At 38.4% G+C, this 20,954-nt stretch overlaps 1 protein-coding gene across 8 annotated transcripts in view; it reads left to right on the top strand.

Annotated features, from left to right (window-relative positions):
- Positions 1-20,954, top strand: part of LOC101334791 (tyrosine-protein kinase JAK2) — a 376,440-nt gene that overhangs the window by 265,035 nt on the left and 90,451 nt on the right. For all 8 annotated transcript variants that reach the window (XR_012332509.1, XM_073806150.1, XM_073806147.1 and 5 more), the window contains one exon: positions 12,794-13,043. Coding sequence is in view for 7 of the 8 variants with exons in the window: in XM_073806150.1 (XP_073662251.1) it covers positions 12,794-13,043 (250 nt within the window). In the remaining variant the exon portion in view is untranslated. The remainder of the gene's footprint in view (positions 1-12,793; positions 13,044-20,954) is intronic.

Genomic DNA, 20,954 nt, shown 5'->3' with positions numbered 1-20,954 from the left:
AACAGACCCTCAGTGCCTGAGATGAGTCTATTAAAAAGCTTCTTGAGATGTTGCAAAGTAAAGGTTTGCTGTCCAAAAGTCGAGGATGACAGTGAATGGACACGTAGGATGGCAGAGGCTGAGTCTCAAATCAGCCACTTGGAAGTGATTTTAGACCAGAAAGACAAGGAAAACATACATCTTAGAGAGATGAAGAAGCCAAAGATCAGAGAGAGGAAGTAAGCTGCTCAAGGTCATGAAGTAGGAGCTGGTAGAAGAGCTGATTGACTCTAGGGTGCAAGAGCCTACAGTATGCATGGGTGTGCCCAGTGTTTTCTGTTTCCCCCTTTGCACTGACATTCCTTTAACTCAGTTGTTCTCGCCCCTGGAGCTTATGAGAACATTCCAAGAAGCTTAAAAATGCATGCAAGTTCCACCCCCAGATCTGATTAATTCAATTAGAATCACTAGAAAGGAGGCCCAGGTGATTCTACTGTGCAGAGAAGGTTGGCCGAGAATTCCTCTCCTCTCTGCCCTTTATTCCTGGTCAGTTTTGTTTTGTTTCATTAAAATAAATAAATTTATTTATTTATTTAAAAAAGGAAACTCATTTCAGCTTTAAAGACACACCTAGACTGAAAATTAAGGGATGGGGAAAATATTACGTCAAATGGTAGCCAAAAGAAAGCATGGATAAGTATACTTATATCAGACAAAGTAGACTCTAAACCAAAGACTGTACCAAGAGATAAAGAAAGTCATTGTGTAATGATGAAGGGGTCAGTTCATCAAGAGGAACTAGTAACTACTTATGTACCCAAAAGAGGAACACTTAAACATATGAAGCAAACATTAACTGATCTGAAGGGAAAAATACATAGCAAATACAAAACTAGTAGGGGACTTTGATACCCTACTTTGAACAATGGATAGGTCAGACAGAAAATCAATAAGGAAATACAGGAATTAAATTACAGTTAGGTTAAGTTAGATCATATGGTCATCTCAATAGAGGCAGAAAAATCATTTGACAGAATTCAACATCCATTTACGATAAAAACTCTCAACAAATTGGATATAGAAGAAATGTTCCTTAATTATAATGTCATGTATCACAAGCTCACATCTAACATCATACTCAGTGATGAAAAGCTGAAAACTTTCCCTCAAGATCTGGAACAAGACAAGATTACCTATTTTCACCACTTTTATTCAAAATAGAACTGGAAGTTCTAGCCAGAACAATTATGCAAGATAAGAGAAATAAAAGACACCAGTATGAGAAAGGAAGAAGTAAAAATGTCTCTATTTGTAGGTGACGTGTTATTATATGTAGAAAACCCAAAAGACTCCACCAAGAAACTGTTAGAACTAATAAAGAAATTTGTTATAAGTTGCAGGATATAAAGGCAGTATACAAAAATGACTTTTGTTTGTATACACTAAAAATGAACTACCAGAGAAATTAAGAAAAACAATCCCTATTACAATAGCATCAAAAATAATAAAATATTTGGGAATAAATTTAAGCAAGGAGTTAAAAAACTGTACACTGAAAACTATATGACATTGATGCAAGATGTCAAAGAAGACACATATAAACAGAAAGATATGCTGTGCTCATAGATTGGAGGAATTAATACTGTTCAAATGTCCATGCTACCCAAAGTGATCTGCAGATTCAATGCAGTCCCTATCAAAATTCCAATTGCATTTTTCACAGATGAAGAACAAACCTAAACTGTGTATGGAACCACAGAAGATTCCAAATAGCCAAAACTGTCTTAAGAAAGAACAAAGTTGGAGTCATCATAATTCCTAATATTAAACTATGTACAAAGCTGTAGTAATCAAAACAGCATGGTATTAAACAAGCAAACAAACAGTATGGTATTGACATTAGAAACAGATGCATAGATCAGTGGAATGGAATAGGAGAGCCCTGAACTAAACCCATGCATATATGGTCAATTAATTTTTGACAAAGAAGCAAAGTCTATACGTGCGGAAAAGATGGTCTCTTCAATATATGGTTTTGGAAAAACTTGGTAGTTACATGCGAAAGGGTAAAACGAACACTTATCTTACACCATACAGAAAAATCAACTCAAAATGGATTAAAGAGTTGTACTTAAGACCTAAAACATAAGGGTTATGCTCTGTTGCATTCGTCTTGGCAATGTTTTTTTTTTTTGATTTGACACAAAAGCAAAGCAAACAAAAGTAAAAATAAGCAAGCGGGACTACATCAAACTAAAAAGCTTCTGCTTAGCAAACGAAACCATCAACAGAATGAAAAGCCAACCTGGAGAAAATATTTGTTACCCATCTGTTAAGAGGATAATATCTGAAATACATAGGAATTCAAACAACTCAATAACAATGAACCCCCAAATAACCCAATTAAAAAATGGTGGCGGCTAACAGCGCGGACCCCAGAGACGGGCATGAGACGCTAAGGCTGCTGCTGCCACCACCAAGAAGCCTGTGTGCGAGCACAGGTCACTCTCCACACCTCCCTTCCGAGGAGCATGTGCAGCCCGCCACTGCCAGGGTCCCGGGATCCAGAGACAACTTCCCTGGGAGAACGCATGGTGCGCATCAGGCTGGTGCAACGTCACGCTAGCCTCTGCCGCCACAGGCTCACCCCGCATCACGCCCCTCCCTCCCCCCCGGCCTGAGTGAGCCAGAGCCCCCGAATCAGCTGCTCCTTTAACACCATCCTGTGTGAGCGAAGAACAGACGCCCTCAGGCAACATACACGCAGAGGCAAGGTCAAATCCAAAGCTGAGCCCGGGGAGCTTTGTGAACAAAGAAGAGAAAGGGAAATCTCTCCCAGCAGCTTTGGGAGCAGCAGATTAAATCTCCACAATCAACTTGATGTACCCTGCATCTGTGGAATACCTGACTACACAACGAATCATCCCAAATTGAGGAGGTGGACTCTGAGAACAAGATTTATGATTTTTTTCCCCTTTTCCTCTTTCTGTGAGTGTGTATGTGTATGCTTCTGTGAGAGATATTGTCTGTATAGCTTTGCTTTCACCATTTATCCTAGGGTTCTATCCGTCCGTTTTTTTTTTTTTTTACTTATAAAAATTATTTTCTTAATAATTATCCTTTATTTTAATAACTTTATTTTATTTTATCTTTATTTTATTTTCTTTTATCCTCTTTCTTTCCATCTACTTTTTCTCCCTTTTATTCTGAGCTGTGTGGATGAAAGGCTCTTGGTGCTGCAGCCAGGAGTCAGTGCTGTGCCTCTGACGTGGGAGAGCCAACTTCAGGGCACTGGTCCACAAGAGACCTCCCAGCTCCACTTAACATCAAACGGCAATAATCACCCAGAGATCTCCATCTCAACACCAGCACCCAGCTTCACTCAACGACCAGCAAGCTACAGTGCTGCACACCCTATGCCAAACAACTAGCAAGACAGGAACACAACCCCACCCATTAGCAGAGAGGCTGCCTGAAATCTTAATAAGTCCACAGACACCCCAAAACACATGACCAGACGTGGACCTGCCCACCAGAAAGACGAGATCCAGCCTCATCCACCAGAACACAGGCACTAGTCCCCTCCACCAGGAAGCCTACACAACCTACTGAACCAACTTTAGCCACTGGGGACAGACACCAAAAACAACAGGAACTACGAACCTGCAGCCTGCAAAAAGGAGACCCCAAACACAGTAAAATAAGCAAAATGAGAAGACAGGAAAACACACAGCAGATGAAAGAGCAAGATAAAAACCCACCAGACCTAACAAATGAAGAGGAAATAGGCAGTCTACCTGAAAAAGAATTCAGAATAATGATAGTAAAGATGATCTAAAATCTTGGAAATAGAATAGACAAAATGCAAGAAACATTTAACAAGGACCTAGAAGAACTAAAGATGAAACAAGCAACGATGAACAGCACAATAAATGAAATTAAAAATACTCTAGAAGGGATCAATAGCAGAATAACTGAGGCAGAAGAACGGATAAGTGACCTGGAAGATAAAATAGTGAAAATAACTACTGCAGAGCAGAATAAAGAAAAAAGAATGAAAAAAAACTGAGGACAGTCTCAGAGACCTCTGGGACAACATTAAACGCACGAACATTCAAATTACAGGGGTTCCGGAAGAAGAAGAGAAAAAGAAAGGGACTGAGAAAATATTTGAAGAGATTATAGTTGAAAACTTCTCTAATATGGGAAAGGAAATAGTTAATCAAGTCCAGGAAGTGCAGAGAATCCCATACAGGATAAATTCAAGGAGAAACATGCCAAGACATATATTAATCACTGTCAAAAATTAAATACAAAGAAAACATATTAAAAGCAGCAAGGGAAAACCAATAAATAACACACAAGGGAATCCCCATAAGGTTAACAGCTGATCGTTCGGCAGAAACTCTGCAAGCCAGAAGGGACTGGCAGGATATATTTAAAGTGATGAAGGAGAAAAACCTACAACCAAGATTACTCTACCCAGCAAGGATCTCATTCAGAGTTGATGGAGAAATTAAAAACCTTACAGACAAGCAGAAGCTGAGAGAGTTTAGCACCACCAAACCAGCTTTACAGCACATGCTAAAGGATCTTCTCTAGGCAAGAAACACGAGAGAAGGAAAAGACCTATAATAACAAACCCAAAACAATTAAGAAAATGGGAATAGGGGCATACATATCGATAATTACCTTAAATGTAAGTGGATTAAATGCTCCCACAAAAAGACACAGACTCGCTGAATGGATACAAAAACAAGATCCATATATATGCTGTCTACAAGAGACCCACCTGAGACCTAGAGACACATACAGACGGAAAGTGAGGGGATGGAAAAAGATATTCCATGCAAATGGGAACCAAAAGAAAGTTGGAGTAGCAATTCTCATATCAGACAAAATAGACTTTAAAATAAAGACTATTACAAGAGACAAAGGAGGACACTACATAATGATCAAGGGATCAATCCAAGAAGAACGTATAAGAATTGTAAGAATTTATGCACCCAACATAGGAGCACTTCAATACATAAGGAAAATACTAACAGCCATAAAAGGGGAAATTGACAGTAACACATTCATAGTAGGGGACTTTAACACCCCACTTTCACCAATGGACAGATCATCGAAAATGAAAAAAAATAAGGGAACACAAGCTTTAAATGATACATTAAACAAGATGAACTTAATATTTATACAACATTCCATCCAAAAACAACAGAATACACATTTTTCTCAAGTGCTCATGGAGCATTCTCCATTGTTCTCCATGGAACATCTCTCTTGATTTGGGTCACAAATCAAGCCTTGGTAAATTTAAGAAAATTAATATTGTATCAAGTATCTTTTCCGACCACAACGCTATAAGACTAAATATCAATTACAGGAAAAGATCTGTAAAAAATACAAACACATGGAGGCTAAACAATACACTACTTAATAACGAAGTGGGCACTGAAGAAATCAAAGAGGAAATCAAGAAATACCTAGAAACAAATGTCAATGGAGACACAACGACCCAAAACCTATGGGATGCAGCAAAAGCAGTTCTAAGAAGGAAGTTTATAGCAATACCATCCTACCTTAAGAAACAGGAAACAATTCAAATAAACAACCTAACCTTGAACCTTAAGCAATTAGAGAAAGAAGAACAGAAAAACCCCAAAGTTAGCAGAAGGAAAGAAATCATAAAATTCAGATCAGAAATAAATAAAAAAGAAATGAAGGAAGCGATAGCAAAGATCAATAAAACTAAAAGCTGGTCCTTTGAAAAGATAAAGAAAATTGGTAAATCATTAGCCAGTCTCATCAGGAAAGAAAGGGAGAAGACTCAAATCAGTAGAATTAGAAATGAAAAAGGAGAAGTAACAATTGACACTGCAGAAATACAAAAGATCATGAGAGATTACTACAAGCAACCCTACGTCGATAAAATGGACAACCGGGAAGAATTGGACAAATTGTTAGAAGAATTGGCACATCATGCCAAGGCTGAATCAGGAAGAAATAGAAAATATGAACAGACCAAACACAAGTGCTGAAATTGAAACTGTGATTAAAAATTTTCCAACAAACAAAAGCCCAGGACCAGATGGCTTCACAGGCGAATTCTATCAAACATTTAGAGAAGAGCTAACACCTATCCTTCTCAAACTCTTCCAAAATATAGCAGAGGGAGGAACACTCCCAAACTCATTTTACGAGGCCACCATCACCCTGTACCAAAACCAGACAAGGATGTCATAAAGAAAGTAAACTACAGGCCGATATCACTGATGAACATAGATGCAAAAATCCTCAACAAAATACTAGCAAACAGAATCCAACAGCACATTAAGAGGATCATACACCATGATCAAGTGGGGTTTATTCCAGGAATGCAAGGATTCTTTAATATACGCAAATCAATCAATGTGATACACCATATTAACAAATTGAAGGAGAAGACCCATATGATCATCTCAATAGATGCAGAGAAGGCTTTCGACAAAGTTCAACAGCCGTTTATGATAAAAACCCTCCAGGAGCTTCCCTGGTGGCGCAGCGGTTAAGAGTCCGCCTGCAGATGCAGGGGAAACGGTTTCGTGCGCCGGTCAGGGAAGATCCCACATGCCGCGGGGCAGCTGGTCCCATGAGCCATGGCCTCTGAGCCTGCGTGTCCGGAGCCTGTGCTCTACAACGGGAGAGGCCACAACAGTGAGAGGCCCGCGTACGACCACACACACACACAAAACCCTCCAGAAAGTAGGCATAGAGGGAACTTTCCTCAGCATAATAAAGGCCATATATGACAAACCCACAGCCAACGTCATCCTCAATGGTGAAAACCTGAAAGCATTTCCTCTAAGATCAGGAACAAGACAAGGTTGCCCACTCTCACCAGTCTTATTCAACATAGTTTTGGAAGTTTTAGCCACAGCAGTCAGAGAAGTAAAAGAAATAAAAGGAATCCAAATTGGAAAAGAAGTAGTAAAGCTGTCACTGTTTGCAGATGACATGATACTATACATAGAGAATCCTAAAGATGCTACCAGAAAACTACTAGAGCTAATCAATGAATTAGGTAAAGTAGCAGGATACGAAATTAATGCACAGAAATCTCTGGCATTCCTATACACTATTGATGAAAAATCTGAAAGTGAAATCAAGAAAACACTCCCATTTACCATTGTAACAAAAAGAATAAAATATCTAGGAATAAACCTACCTAAGGAGAGAAAAGACCTGTATGCAGAAAATTATGACACTGATGAAAGAAATTAAATATGATACAAATAGATGGAGAGATATACCATGTTCTTTGATTGGAAGAATCAACATTGTGAAAATGACTCTATTACCCAAAGCAATATACAGATTCAATGCAATCCGTATCAAACTACCACTGGCATTTTTCACAGAACTAGAACAAAAAATTTCACAATTTGTATGGAAATACAAAAGACCCCTAATAGCCAAAGCAATCATGAGAACGAAAAACGGAGCTGGAGGAATCAGGCTCCCTGACTTCAGACTATACTACAAAGCTACAGTAATCAAGACAGTATGGTACTGGCACAAAAACAGAAAGATAGATCAATGGAACAGGATAGAAAGCCCAGAGATAAACCCACGCACATATGGTCACCTTATTTTTGATAAAGGAGGCAGGAATGTACAGTGGAGAAAGGACAGCCTCTTCAATAAGTGGTGCTGGGAAAACTGGGCAGGTACATATAAAAGTATGATATTAGAGCACTCCCTAACACCATACACAAAAATAAGCTCAAAATGGATTAAAGACCTAAATGTAAGGCCAGAAACTATCAAACTCTTAGAGGAAAACATAGGCAGAACACTGTATGACATAAATCACAGCAAGATCCTTTTTGACTCACCTCCTCCAGAAATGGAAATAAAAACAAAAATAAACAAATGGGACCTAACGAAACTTAAAAACTTTTGCACAGCAAAGGAAACCATAAATAAGACCAAAAGGCAACCCTCAGAATGGGGGAAAATATTTGCAAATGAAGCAACTGACAAAGGGTTAATCTCCAAAATTTACAAGCAGCTTATGCAGCTCAATAACAAAAAAACAAACAACCCAATCCAAAAATGGGCAGAAGACCTAAATAGACATTTTATACAGACTGCCAACAAACACATGAAAGAATGCTCAACATTATTAATCATTAGAGAAATGCAAATCAAAACTACAATGAGATATCATCTCACACCAGTCAGAATGGCCATCATCAAAAAATCTAGAAACAATAAATGCTGGAGAGGGTGTGGAGAAAAGGGGACACTCTTGCACTGCTGGTGGGAATGTGAATTGGTACAGCCACTATGGAGAACAGTATGGAGGTTCCTTAAAAAACTACAAATAGAACTACCATATGACCCAGAAATCCCACTACTGGGCATATACGCTGAGAAAACCATAATTCACAAAGAGTCATGTACCATAATGTTCATTGCAGCTCTATTTACAATAGCCAGGAGTTGGAAACAACCTAAGTATCCATCATCGGATGAATGGATAAAGAAGATGTGGCACATATATACAATGGAATATTACTCAGCCATAAAAAGAAACGAAATTGAGTTGTGGTGAGGTGGATGGACCTAGAGTCTGTCATACAGAGTGAAGTAAGTCAGAAAGAGAAAGACAAATACCGTATGCTAACACATATATACGGAATTTAAGAAAAAAATGTCATGAAGAACCTAGGGGTAAGACAGGTATAAAGACACAGATCTACTGGAGAATGGACTTGAGGTTATGGGGAGGTGGAAGGGTAAGCTGTGCCAAAGTGAGGGAGTGGCATAGACATATATACACTACCAAACGTAAAATAGATAGCTAGTCGGAAGCAGCTGCATAGCAGAGGGAGGTCAAGTCGGTGCTTTGTGACCACCTATAAGGGTGAGATAGGGAGGGTGGGAGGGAGGGAGACGTAAGAGGGAAGAGATATGGGAACATATGTATATGTATAACTGATTCACTTTGTTTTAAAGCAGAAACTAACACACCATTATAAAGCAATTATACCCTAATAAAGATGTAAAAAAACACAAGCAATGGTCAAAGGATCTGAATTTTTTCCGAAGACATACAAAAATGGCCAACAGGTACATGAAACGGTAATCAGCGTCATTAATCATCAGGGAAATTCAAATCAAGACCATAGTGAGATATCACCTCACACCTATGAGTATGTCTATCATTCAAAGGACAAAAGATAAAAAATACTGGAGAGGATGTGGAGAAAAGGATCCCTTGTAAGTTTTTGGTGGGAATGTAAACTGGAACAGCCACTATGGAGACAGTATGGCATTCCTCAAGAAATTAAAAATAAAGCTACTACATGATCCAGCAATCCCACTTCTGGGTATATGTCCAATTGAAAGTTAAACATTATTCTGAAGAGATATCTGTACTTCCACATTCATTGCAGCATCATTTGCAACAGCCGAGGTATGGAAACAACCTAAGTATCTGTCAGCAGACGAACAGATGAAGAAAACGTGGGGAATGTATATGTGTGTGTGCACATGCTCGCACACATACACAGAGGAATATTATTCAGCTTTTAAAAAGGAATACTTGTCATTTGTGACAACGTAGATGAGCCTGGAGTACATCATGCTAAGTGAAATAAGCCAGCGAGAACCACAAATTCTGCATGTTGTTACTTATATGTGGAATCTTAAAAAGTTTAGGAAACAGACAGTAGAAAAGTGGTTGCCAGGGTTAGTGGAAATAGAAATGGGTAAAAGGGTAGATTTTCACTTATAAGATAAATAAGTTCTGAGGATCTGTGTATAACGTGACTGTGGTTGATAGCACTGTGTTGTAGAATTGAAATTTTCTAAAGAGTAGAATTTAAATGTTCCCTCACCCACCAAAATGGTAAATTTATGAGGTTGATGGAGATGTTGACTTAATGGGGGGAGCCTTTCACAATGTATACATATATATTAAATCATCATGTTTTATACTTTAAATATTTTATTTGTTAATTATACCTTAGTATAGCTGAAAAAAATTTATTTCAAAGACTACAACAGAAAAACCCTTAATGCCGCATTGAGAGATCTACTAAAATACATATTTCAATAAGAAAAAGTGAGTCCAAAAGGAAGGCATAGGATCCAAAATAATGGTAAGCACAAACTGATGGCATTCTAGCATATTTGCTCTTTAATGGCTAAGAATTCATCTGATGGCTTTCTATAGCTGAGTAATAGAGATGGTGTAATAGAGTACGAGAAATATTTTTAAAAATTTCTATTTTTGAACAAATGAAAATTGTTTAAATTTGCGTATCCAAATGCAGAGGAACTTCAAAAATCTGGCAGTTTTGCTCACAATTGCCAGTTTTTTGTTTTATTTTTACACACTGGTAGTTTTATATTATTTGAATAAGTATTAACTCTAGTATTATCTCTAATAGAATAAGGTTCTTGTAGTTGAATGTAGAACTGTGTTTCATATTGCAGTTCACTTAATAATCACTTTATTTATTTAATATCTGTATTTAGAACCGTGCCTGGCATTTAGTAGATGCTGTGCAAGTGTGTTTGCTATTATTCCCGTCCTCTTCCTTCACGTAGCTCATGATTTAAATGATTACGTCTGTGAGGAAGGTTGTCAAATTTTCAGGTCTTCCAAATATCAGTCTCAAAATCTAGCTGCCAGCTAGATTTTGGTCTAATTGCCCTGCTTTCGTTCCTAATAGAAGTCTGTAAAACAGTAGTCTTTATTCTCCTCACCTTCCAAAGTCAAGGGACAAAGTCCTTCTAATAATGGTATTACAGATCTCCCAAGTTTGAAATCCTCATACTATCTTTTACTTCTGGCTTCTATACTCAGTTAGTCCTCATGGTGCATCAAGTCTTCCTCTTTTATTACCTCTAACCATCCAACTGTTGCTGTTTCAGTTCAGGATCTTAGTACTGCCTAGGTTATTGTAATAGCTTTCTGACTATATCACTTCACCTTTCTGATCATTATTGACTGTGGGATAAAGTTTAAATTCTTTGGTCTGACATTTGGACCTTCTTTTATTTCGTACTGTATCAGTTAGGATTGCACTTACTTATACATAATAAGGTGTCTGGTGGTTGGTAGGGGATTCCTGACATTGATTCAGCTACTTAAGGTTACCAGGTCGTTTATTCTCTTGGCCTTTCCTTCATGGTTACATGGTGTTAAGGTGACTGCCCTACCTATATTCATGCTTAGATTCAGACAGAAGGTGAAGGGGAAAAAGTAAAAGGAGACATGCCAGCTACGTCAGCCTTTTTTTAAGGAGTGGTCCTGAAAGTACCACCCAGCAACTTTCACGTAAATCTCATTTGCTTAAACTGGTTCACATGGCTATCCATGGGGAAGTAGAGGTTTTTTGGGGGGGTACATTGGTATACCCCCCCATTTGGGCTTTTGTATCAAGGAAGAAGGGGAAAATGCATACTGGGTATGTAGCTGCAGTTTTGTTACAAGTATCCAGGTCTTAGTTGTGGCGTGCAGGCTCTTTGTTGCAGCATGCAGGCTCCTCTCTAGTTGTGGCGTGTGGGTTTTCTCTCTCTAGTTGTGGCGCACAGGCTCCAGGGTGCGTGGGCTCTGTAGTTTGCAGCACACGGGCTCTCGTGTTGAGGCGTGGGAGCTCGGTAGTTGTGGCACGTGGGCTTAGTTGCCCCACGGCATGTGGGATCTTAGTTCCCTGACCAGGGATTGAACCAGCGTCCCCTGTATTGCAAGGCAGATTCTTTACCACTGGAGCACCAGGGAAGTCCCTATCCATCTGTATTTTTAATCTTTTCCTAAATGGTATAATTTCTCAAATACTTCACTCAGACCAATAAATTATTGAACATATCTTGTATCTTTCTACTCTTCAGAACAGTTCCACTCTTCCAGAACGTTCTTCCTCTTCCATCCATCAAAATCCAATCCATGCTTCAAGAACAGTTTTAAATATGACCTCATCTAATAAAGCTCATCAGTTAATCCCAGCTTGAAATGTTATTTTTCCCTTCCAGATTCCAATAAGCAATTGTCAGAGTAATCTGTTGAGAAATCATGTTGCTTTGTGGAATCTCTTCTTTTGTTGTCTGTAACTGATTTTGTTTGTTCTGTTAGTGTTATATATTTATATTGTGGTTCCTCAGTGTATAAGCTTCAGTTTTATTGTCATTGTCCACAGGAAGTTTATAATTTTGATATCTCTCACTGTGCTTTGTATATAGTAGTATAGGCATACCTCATTTTATTGTGCTTCCCCGATACTGGTTTTTTACAATTGAAGGTTTGTGGCAGCCCCGTATTAAGCAAGTCTATCAATGCCAATTTCCCAGAAACATTTGCTCACTTCACGTCTCTTTGTCACATTTGATACTTCTTGCAATATTTCAAACTTGTTCATTATTATTATATTTGTTATGGTGATCTATGATCAGTGACCTTTGATAATACTATTGTGAAAAGATTACAAATCGTTGAAGGCTCAGATGATGGTTAGCAATAAAGTATTTTAAAATTAAGGTACGTACAATTTTTTTTTAGACATAATGCTATTGCATACTCAGTATACTACAGTATAGTGTAAATATAACTTTTATAGGTACTGGGAGACCAATAAATTTGTGTGACTTTATTGCACTGGTCTGGAACAGAACCCTCAGTATCTGTCTGAGAAATGACTGTACATGATACTTATTCAGTTAATGGATTTGACAGAGTCATTGCTGTCAGTGAAGACTTCTTTATATATGAAGGATAACTTATGAATATCACTTCCATTTGTAACTTTGGTTTCTCTTACAGGCAAATGTTCTGAAAAAAGACTGCATGGGAATGGCATGCCTTACAATGACGGAAATGGAAGGAACATCCTCATCTCCTGTACATCAGAATGGTGATATTCCTGGAAATGCTAATTCTGTGAAGCAAATAGATCCAATCCTACAGGTCTATCTTTATCATTCCCTTGGAAAAGCTGAGGGGGATTATCTGAAGTTTCCAACTGGAGAGTATGTTGCAGAAGAGATTTGTGTTGCTGCTTCTAAAGCTTGTGGTAAGTGTTAAAAAGCAGTGTTTTTCTTCTTATTAATATATCTGTACTTTAATTATGCTACTCTTAACACAATGTACATGTATAATGTATTTTTATGCTTCTGTGACTGACAAGTGTTTTCATATGCATATAAAATGAGAATATCACTAAAGTAGAATTTAAGGTAAATTCTGTGTTGAGCTAGTGGTATAGACTGAATGTTTGTGTTCCCCAAAATTCGTGTTGAAACCTACTCCTCTAATGTGATGAGTTTGGAAGTGGGGCTTTCGAGAGATGAATCAGTTATGAGGGTGGATTCCTCATCAGTGGGACTGGTATCTTTGTTAAAGAGACCACTTAGAGTTCCTTTGCTCCTTCTACCATGTGTGGACATAGCATGAAGATGAATAAGAAGATGAACTATCTATGAACCAGGAAATGGGTCCTCATTAGACACCACATCTGCCAGCACCTTGATTTTGTACTTCCAAACCTCCAGAAATGTGAGAAATACATTTCTATTTTTTTTATAAACCACCTTGTCTGTGGTATTTTTGTTACAGTATCCTGAATGAACTGAAACAAAAATTGGTACTGAGAAGTGGAGGGGTGCTGTAATAAATTCCTAAAAATGTTGAAGTGGCTTTGGAACCTGGGTAATGGGTAATGGAAGAGTTTTGAGGTGCATGCTAGAAAAAGCCTACATTGTTGTGAACAGGAGATTCTGGTGTGGACTCTAAAGGAGGAGAGGTGTACAGAAAAACCTCAATCTTCTTAGAGAACACCTGTGTAATCCTGCGCAGAATATTGGTAGAATTGTGTACTGTAAAGACCATTCTGATAAGATCTCGGGTGGAAATGAGGACTGTGTTATTGGAAACTGAAAGAAAAGTGATCCTTGTTGTAAAGTGTCAAAGAACTTGGCTGAGTTATGTTCATCTTTTAGTGCTTTGTAAAATGTAGAGCTTGTGAGCAGTGAAATTGGATATTTACTTGAAGTAATTTCTAAACAAAGGTTTGAAGGTGTGGCTTTGAGCCCTCCTAACTGCTTATAGTTGTAAAAAGTTAATAAACAGAAACCTCAATAAAATAGAATCAGGAGACCAGAAGGGGGAGTTCTCATGCTCTGCAAGGATACCAGAGCCCAAGAGGAAGAAGACTCCTCTTCTTTGCTGGCAAGGACTCAAACAATGAAAAACCTTGGGCTTCTTGTTTACTGTAGCCCTCCCCTCTAGGACAGTGTTCTCCTTCCCTTGCCTTGGGGGAGCTTCCATGTGGCTCACCATGATTGCAGACCCCAGATTGCAGTTCTCTGCTGATCCCAAATAAATCCATCTTTTCTGGAAAAATACCTGGCAGCCTGTTTGTTTTAGGTCAACATAGTATAATAAGAGAGAAATAACTTACAGGCATAATTATAAATGTTAAGCAAAAAGGAAGCAGGACTTAAAAATTTGGAAAATTCCCCACCTATCCAAAAGATGAGAAAGCCTGTTCAGTAGAGAACACTAAGGGTGTGGCCAAGCAACCATTTGTTAAGATTAGTGTGGATAAGCCATCTCAACAGGAACCAGATGCTGCTACCTAAAACAATGGAAGAATGACCCTGAAGACAGTTCAGAAATCACCAGGACTGCTGTCTTAGCACAGGGCCTGGAGGCAGAATGATTTCAAAGGAGGAGATGCCAGTGTTTGGAGACCTTGAGCTTGCTGCTTGGTGCTACCTCACCTTGAGGGCTCTGCTGGTGCACTGCCGGTGCTGAGCTCCTTGGCTGCCCCAGGTGTGATTCTGGCAGCCCCTGGTGCAGCAGCTGCCTCTCAGCAGGGTGCAGGCAACAAACTGGTGGAATAAGCCATCTCCACTAGTGGAGAATGCACAGGCCCAGGGGGCATGTCTGACTCCACCTAGATTTCAAAGAACAGGAGCCATCCAAATCCACTAGGGCAGGGCCGCCAGGAGCCTTAGGTGCCCACCCTCTGCCCAGCAGAGCTGAAGGGGCAGGAATGCTGCCCAAGTGGGTCCTGTAGGTAGGACCTCTGCTTCAGTGGGCCTGGAGGGCAGAGTATCAAGTTAGAGGATTATTCATGGACCTTAAGGTCTAATGGAATTTGCCCTGTTGGGTTTTAGACTTGCTTGAGACTTGTCACACCTTTCTTCTAAATATCTGTTCTGTGCCTGTTCTGCCATTGTATTTTGGAAGCACATAACTTGTTTAATTTCACAGGTTTACAGCTGGAGAACCTCAGGATGAATTGTACCTTGAGTCTCATCCAAATCTGCTTTAGATGATATTTAGATGAGACTTTGAACTCAGACTTGGAGTTGATGTTGGAATGAGTTAACACTTTTGGGGCCATTGGGAATAGAATGAACATATTTTGAATGTGAGAAGGATATTATTTTGGGGGGTCCAGGAACAGAATGCTGTAGATTGAATGTATCTCTTCTCCCTCAAATTCATATGTTGAAACCTAATCTCCCAGTGTGATTGTATTTGGCGGTGGGGTGATCAGGATATAAGGTTAAGTATCACCTTCTCTCAGTTGCTTTTCTACCCATTTGTGGCTCAGTTATAGAACTTGTCTCTTTGGATTATGGATATTCGTGTCTCTTTTTTCAAGATATAGTCAGTTGTGGTATAGTGTGAAATAGGTGTTCCTAAAATGCGCTATGCTCTGCAGAATTGTGCAATAAAAACCATAGGGCTTAGAGGAAAAATGAGATTAGTGGCATAACATAAACTTCGTGACATTAAAAAAAACAATAAAAACAGCACATGTTAAATGGTAACAAAATATATAAAATCTGAAATATATTTGGCACTTTACCTTAAAGTCTTGAAGCTTGCTTGTGGAAGTGGGCACTGGAAAGGTTGCATCTTGTGAGTTAGTGTGAGGCTGTAGAAGGAAAGTATCTGAGATCACATGAGAAGTTGTAACACCACATATAGATGGCTGTGGCTCATAACATACATGGTAAACTGTATGTTCCATGTATGTTCTCAGTTTGGACGCCAGGCTGAAGGAGTACCCCCTATGTGAGACATGATGTTCTCCTGGTAAAAGGCAAAAGAACATGAGGACTGCTGGAAACGAAATACCTCCCTACTGCCTCTGCTTGGAACTAACACACTCTCAGTTCTTCTCAGATTCCATTGGCCAAACCAGGTCATATGGCCAAGCCAGTGTTAGTCAGATGGGGTGGTCCTCTCAGGGACTGGGAAGAGAAAAGTGAGTATTTGTGAGCAGTGATGTAGTCTGCTACACTTTTCCCTCTTGACCACAAATAATTTCTTTCTTCAGTGTTGAGAATAAATTTTCTCCTTCCCCAGTGACACCCAAAGGTGTCATTGAATCAGGCTTAAAATCCAGGCTCTCCCTGTATTCTCTCAGTCATGTCCAGATGTTATTCTGCTTGATTCAGAGAATCTGTGAACTGAAAAGACAATTATTCTGATATCATATCTACAGCCTTGACAAGTTATATTTCAAAGATATGATATGAGATAGTTTTCCCTAGCATAGAGACAGCAAGGTTTAGACAAAATAGCTATGTAGAGTTATCTTTTGGAATCCTCCCACCTCTCTCTGAGCCCTATGCCAGTTACTCTTTCTTGACTGAGGTACTCACGTATCTAGTATCCTCATATTCCTTTCCATTCCCATCCCCAAATGCCCTTTATTGTATCTAGCTGCAATCAGAACTTACGTTGATGACCCTTTGTTAAGTATGGTTTTGATGATAAAATAATTTGCAGTAAGTTATAAATGACAAATAGTTTTAATATTGAGATATTTGTATTTATTGAAGAATCTTGATCTGTAGTAACCTCTAATTGTAAAAAAATGTTTAGGGGAAATGTATTCCTTTAAAATGACCTTTATTCTTTTCTCAATCCCCAAAGAGTAGAATATTGAGTTAATGTTATAGCTGTACCTCATTCACCTCTTTCAGCTAGCTAAAATTTATTGACACTGTGTTAAGTGCTTTATGTGTGTTACTCAATTCTTACAGCAGCACTAGGGTGTGTAGATGTTGTAGTGTAAGCACCTGACAATTAGCTTTTAAAAAAAGTTTTTACTTTATATTGGAACATAGTTGATTAACAATGTTGTGTTAGTTTCAGGTGTACAGCAAAGTGATTTAGTTATACATATACATGTATCTATTCTTTTACAAATTCTTTTCCCATTTAGGTTATTACAGAATATTGAGCAGAGTTCCCTGTGCTATACAGTAGGTCCTTGTTGGTTATCTATTTTATTTTATTTTATTTTAAAAATTTATTTATTTTTATTTTTGGCTGTGTTGGGTCTTCATTGCTGTGCGCGGGCTTTCTCTAGTTGCGGCGAGCGGGGGCTACTCTTCATCGAGGTGTGTGGGCTTCTCATTGCAGTGGCTTCTCGTTGCAGAGCATGGGCTCTAGGTGTGTGGGCTTCCGTAATTGTGGCACGTGGGTTTCCGTAGTTGTGGCTTGTGGGCTCTAGAGCACAGGCTCAGTAATTGTGGCGCACAGGCTTAGTTGCTCTGTGGCATGTGGGATCTTCCCAGACCAGGGCTCAAACCCATGTCCCCTGTGTTGGCAGGCGGATTCTTAACTACTGCACCACCAGGGAAGCTCGGTTATATATTTTAAATATAGCAGTGTGTACATGTCAATCCCAAACTCCCAATCTATCCATCTCCCCCATCCTTCCCCACCGGTAGCCATAAGTTCTCTAAGTCTGTGAGTCTGTTTCTGTTTTGTAAATAAGTTCATTTGTATCATTTTTTTTTAGATTCTGCATATAAGTGATATCATATGATACTTGGCTTTCTCTGTCTGACTTACTTCACTTAGTATGATAATCTCCAGGTCCTCTATGTTGCCACAAATGGTATTATTTCATTCTTTTTTATGGCTGAGTAATATTCCACTGTATATATGTACCACACCTTCTTTATACATTCCTCTGTCAATGGATATTTAGGTTGCTTCCATGTATTAGCTATTGTAAATAGTGCTGCAGTGAACATTGAAGTGCATGTATCCTTTCAAACCATGTTTTTCTCTGGATATACGCCCAAGAGTGGGATTGCTGGCTCATATGGTAGCTCTATTTTTAGATTTTTAGGGAGCCTCCAAAATGTTCTCCATAGTGGCTGTACCAATTTACAGTCCCACTGTTGTTTGCACAACAGTGCAAAAGAGTTCCCTTTTCTCCACACCCTCTCCAGCATTTATGGTTTATAGATTTTTTGATGATGGACATTCTGACTGGTGTGAGGTGATATCTTGTAGATTTGATTTGTATTTCTCTAATAATGAGCAATGTTGAGCACCTTTTCATGTGCCTCTTGGCCATCTATATGTCTTCTTTGGAGAAATGTCTATTCAGGTTTTCTGTCCATATTTTGATTGGGTTGTTTGCTTTTTTGATATGCATGAGGTGTTTGTAAATATTGGAGACTAATCCTTTGTCAGTCACATGGTTTGTAAATATTTTCTCCCATTCTGTGGGTTGTCTTTTCGTTTTGATTATGGTTTGTTTTGCTGTGCAAAAGCTTTGAAGTTTCATTAGGTCCCATTTGTTTATTTTTGTTTTTATTTCCATTTCTGGAGGAGGTGGGTCAAAAAGGATCTTGCTGTGATTTATGTCATAGAGTGTTCTGCCTATGTTTTCCTCTAAGAGTTTGATAGTGTCTGGCCTTACATTTAGGTCTTTAATCCATTTTGAGTTTATTTTTGTGTATGCTGTTAGGAAATGTTCTAATTTCATTCCTTTACGTGTAGCTGTCCAGTTTTCCCAGCACCACTTATTGAAGAGGCTGTCTTTTCTCCATTGTATATTCTTGCCTCCTTTATCAAAGATAAGGTGATATGTGCGTGGATTTATCTCTGGGCTTTCTGTCCTGCTTCCTTGATCTATATTTCTGTTTTTGTACCAGTACCATACTATCTTGATTACTGTAGCTTTGTAGTAGAGTCTGAAGTCCAGGAGCCTGATTCCTTGAGCTCCATTTTTCTTTCTCAAGATTGCTTTGGCTATTAGGGGTCTTTTGTGTTTCCATACAAATTGTGAAATTTTTTGTTCTAGTTCTGTGACAAACGCCATTGGTAATTTGATAGGGATTGCATTGAATCTGTAGCTTGCCTTGGGTAGTATAGTCATTTTGATAATATTGATGGTTCCAGTCCAAGAACGTGTTATATCTTTCCATCTGCTTGTATCATCATCAATTTCTTTCATCAGCATCTTAATAGTTTTTAGAGTACAGGTCCTTTGTCTCCTTAGGTAGGTTTATTCTTAGGTATTTTATTCTTTTTGGTGTGATGGTAGATGGGATTGTTTCTTGAATTTCTCTTCCTGATCTTTCGTTGTTAGTGTATAGAATGCAACAGATTGCTATGTGTTAATTTTGTATCCTGCAACTTTACTGAATTCATTGATGAGCTCTAGTAGTTTTCTGGTAGCATCTTTAGGATTTTCCATGTATAGTATCATGTCATCTGCAAACAGTGACAGTTTTACTTCTTTTCCAACTTGGATTCCTTTTATTTCTTTTTCTTATCTCATTGCTGTGGCTAGGACTTCCAAAACTATGTTGAATAAAGGTGGTGAGAGTGGACATCCTTGTTTTGTTCCTGATCTTAGAGGAAATGCTTTCAGGTTTTCACCATTGAGTATGATATTAGCTGTAGGTTTCTCATATATGGCCTTTATTATGTTGAGGTAGGTTCCTTACATGCCCGCTTTCCAGAGAGTTTTTTTTATCATAAATGGGTATTGAGTCAAAAGCTTTTCTGTATCTATTGGGATTATCATATAGTTTTTATTCTTCAATTCTTTGATGTGGTGATTCACACTGATTGATTTGCGGACATTGAAAAATCTCTGCATTCCTTGGGTAAATCCCACTTTGGTCATGGTGTATGATCTTTTTAATGTATTGTCGGATTCGAATTGGTAGTATTTTGTTGAGGCTTTTTGCGTCTATGTTTATCAGTGATATTGGCGTGTAATTTTCTTTTTTTGTGGTATCTTTGTCTGGTTTTGGTATCATGGTAATGGTGGCCTCATAGAATGAGTTTGAGAGTGTTCCTTCCTCTGCAGTTTTTTGGAATAGTTGCAAAAGTTTAGGTATTAACTCTTCTGTAGATGTTTGATAGAATATGCTTGTGAAGCCACCTGGTCCTGGACTTTATTAGTTGGGAGTTTTTAAATCACATTTTCAATTTCAGTACTTCTGATCCATCTGTTCATATTTTCTATTTCTTCCTGGTTTAGTTTTGGGAAATTGTACCTTTTTAAGAATTTGTCCATTTCTTCCAGGTTGTCCATTTTATTGGCGTATAGTTGCATGTAGCAGTCTCTTATGATCCTTTGTATTTCTGTGATGTCCATTGTAACTTCTTTTTCATTTTTAATTTTATTGGTTTGAGCCCTCTCCCCCTTTTTCTTGATGAGTCTGGCTAAAGGTTTATCAATTTTATTTAACTTTTCAAAGAACCAACCTTTAATTTCATTGATCTTTTCTTTTTTCTTAGTTTCTATTTCATTTCTTTCTGCTCTGATCTTTATGATTTCTTTCATTCTACTAATTTTGGGTTTTGTTTGTTCTTTTTGCTTTAGGTGTAAGGTTAGGTTTTTCATTTGAGATTTTTTCTTGTTTCCTGAGGTAAGATTGTATTGCTATAAACTTCCCTCTTAGAACTGCTTTTGCTGTGTCCCGTAGGTTTTGGATTGTCGTGCTTTTGTTTCCATTTGTCTGTAGGTATTTTTTGATTTCCTCTTTGATTTCTTCAGTGATCTGTTGGTTGTTTAGTAGCATATTGTTTAGCTTCCACGTGTTTCCGTTTTTTACAGTTTTTTTGATCTCCTAGTTAATTTCTAATCTCATAGCATTGTGGTCGGAAAAGATGCTTGATATGATTTCAGGGTTCTTAAATT

The sequence above is a fragment of the Tursiops truncatus genome, chromosome 6, assembly GCF_011762595.2.
Source record: "Tursiops truncatus isolate mTurTru1 chromosome 6, mTurTru1.mat.Y, whole genome shotgun sequence".
In the NCBI taxonomy this organism is placed as follows: Eukaryota; Metazoa; Chordata; class Mammalia; order Artiodactyla; family Delphinidae; genus Tursiops; species Tursiops truncatus.
This window is presented reverse-complemented; position numbering and strand designations above follow the sequence as displayed.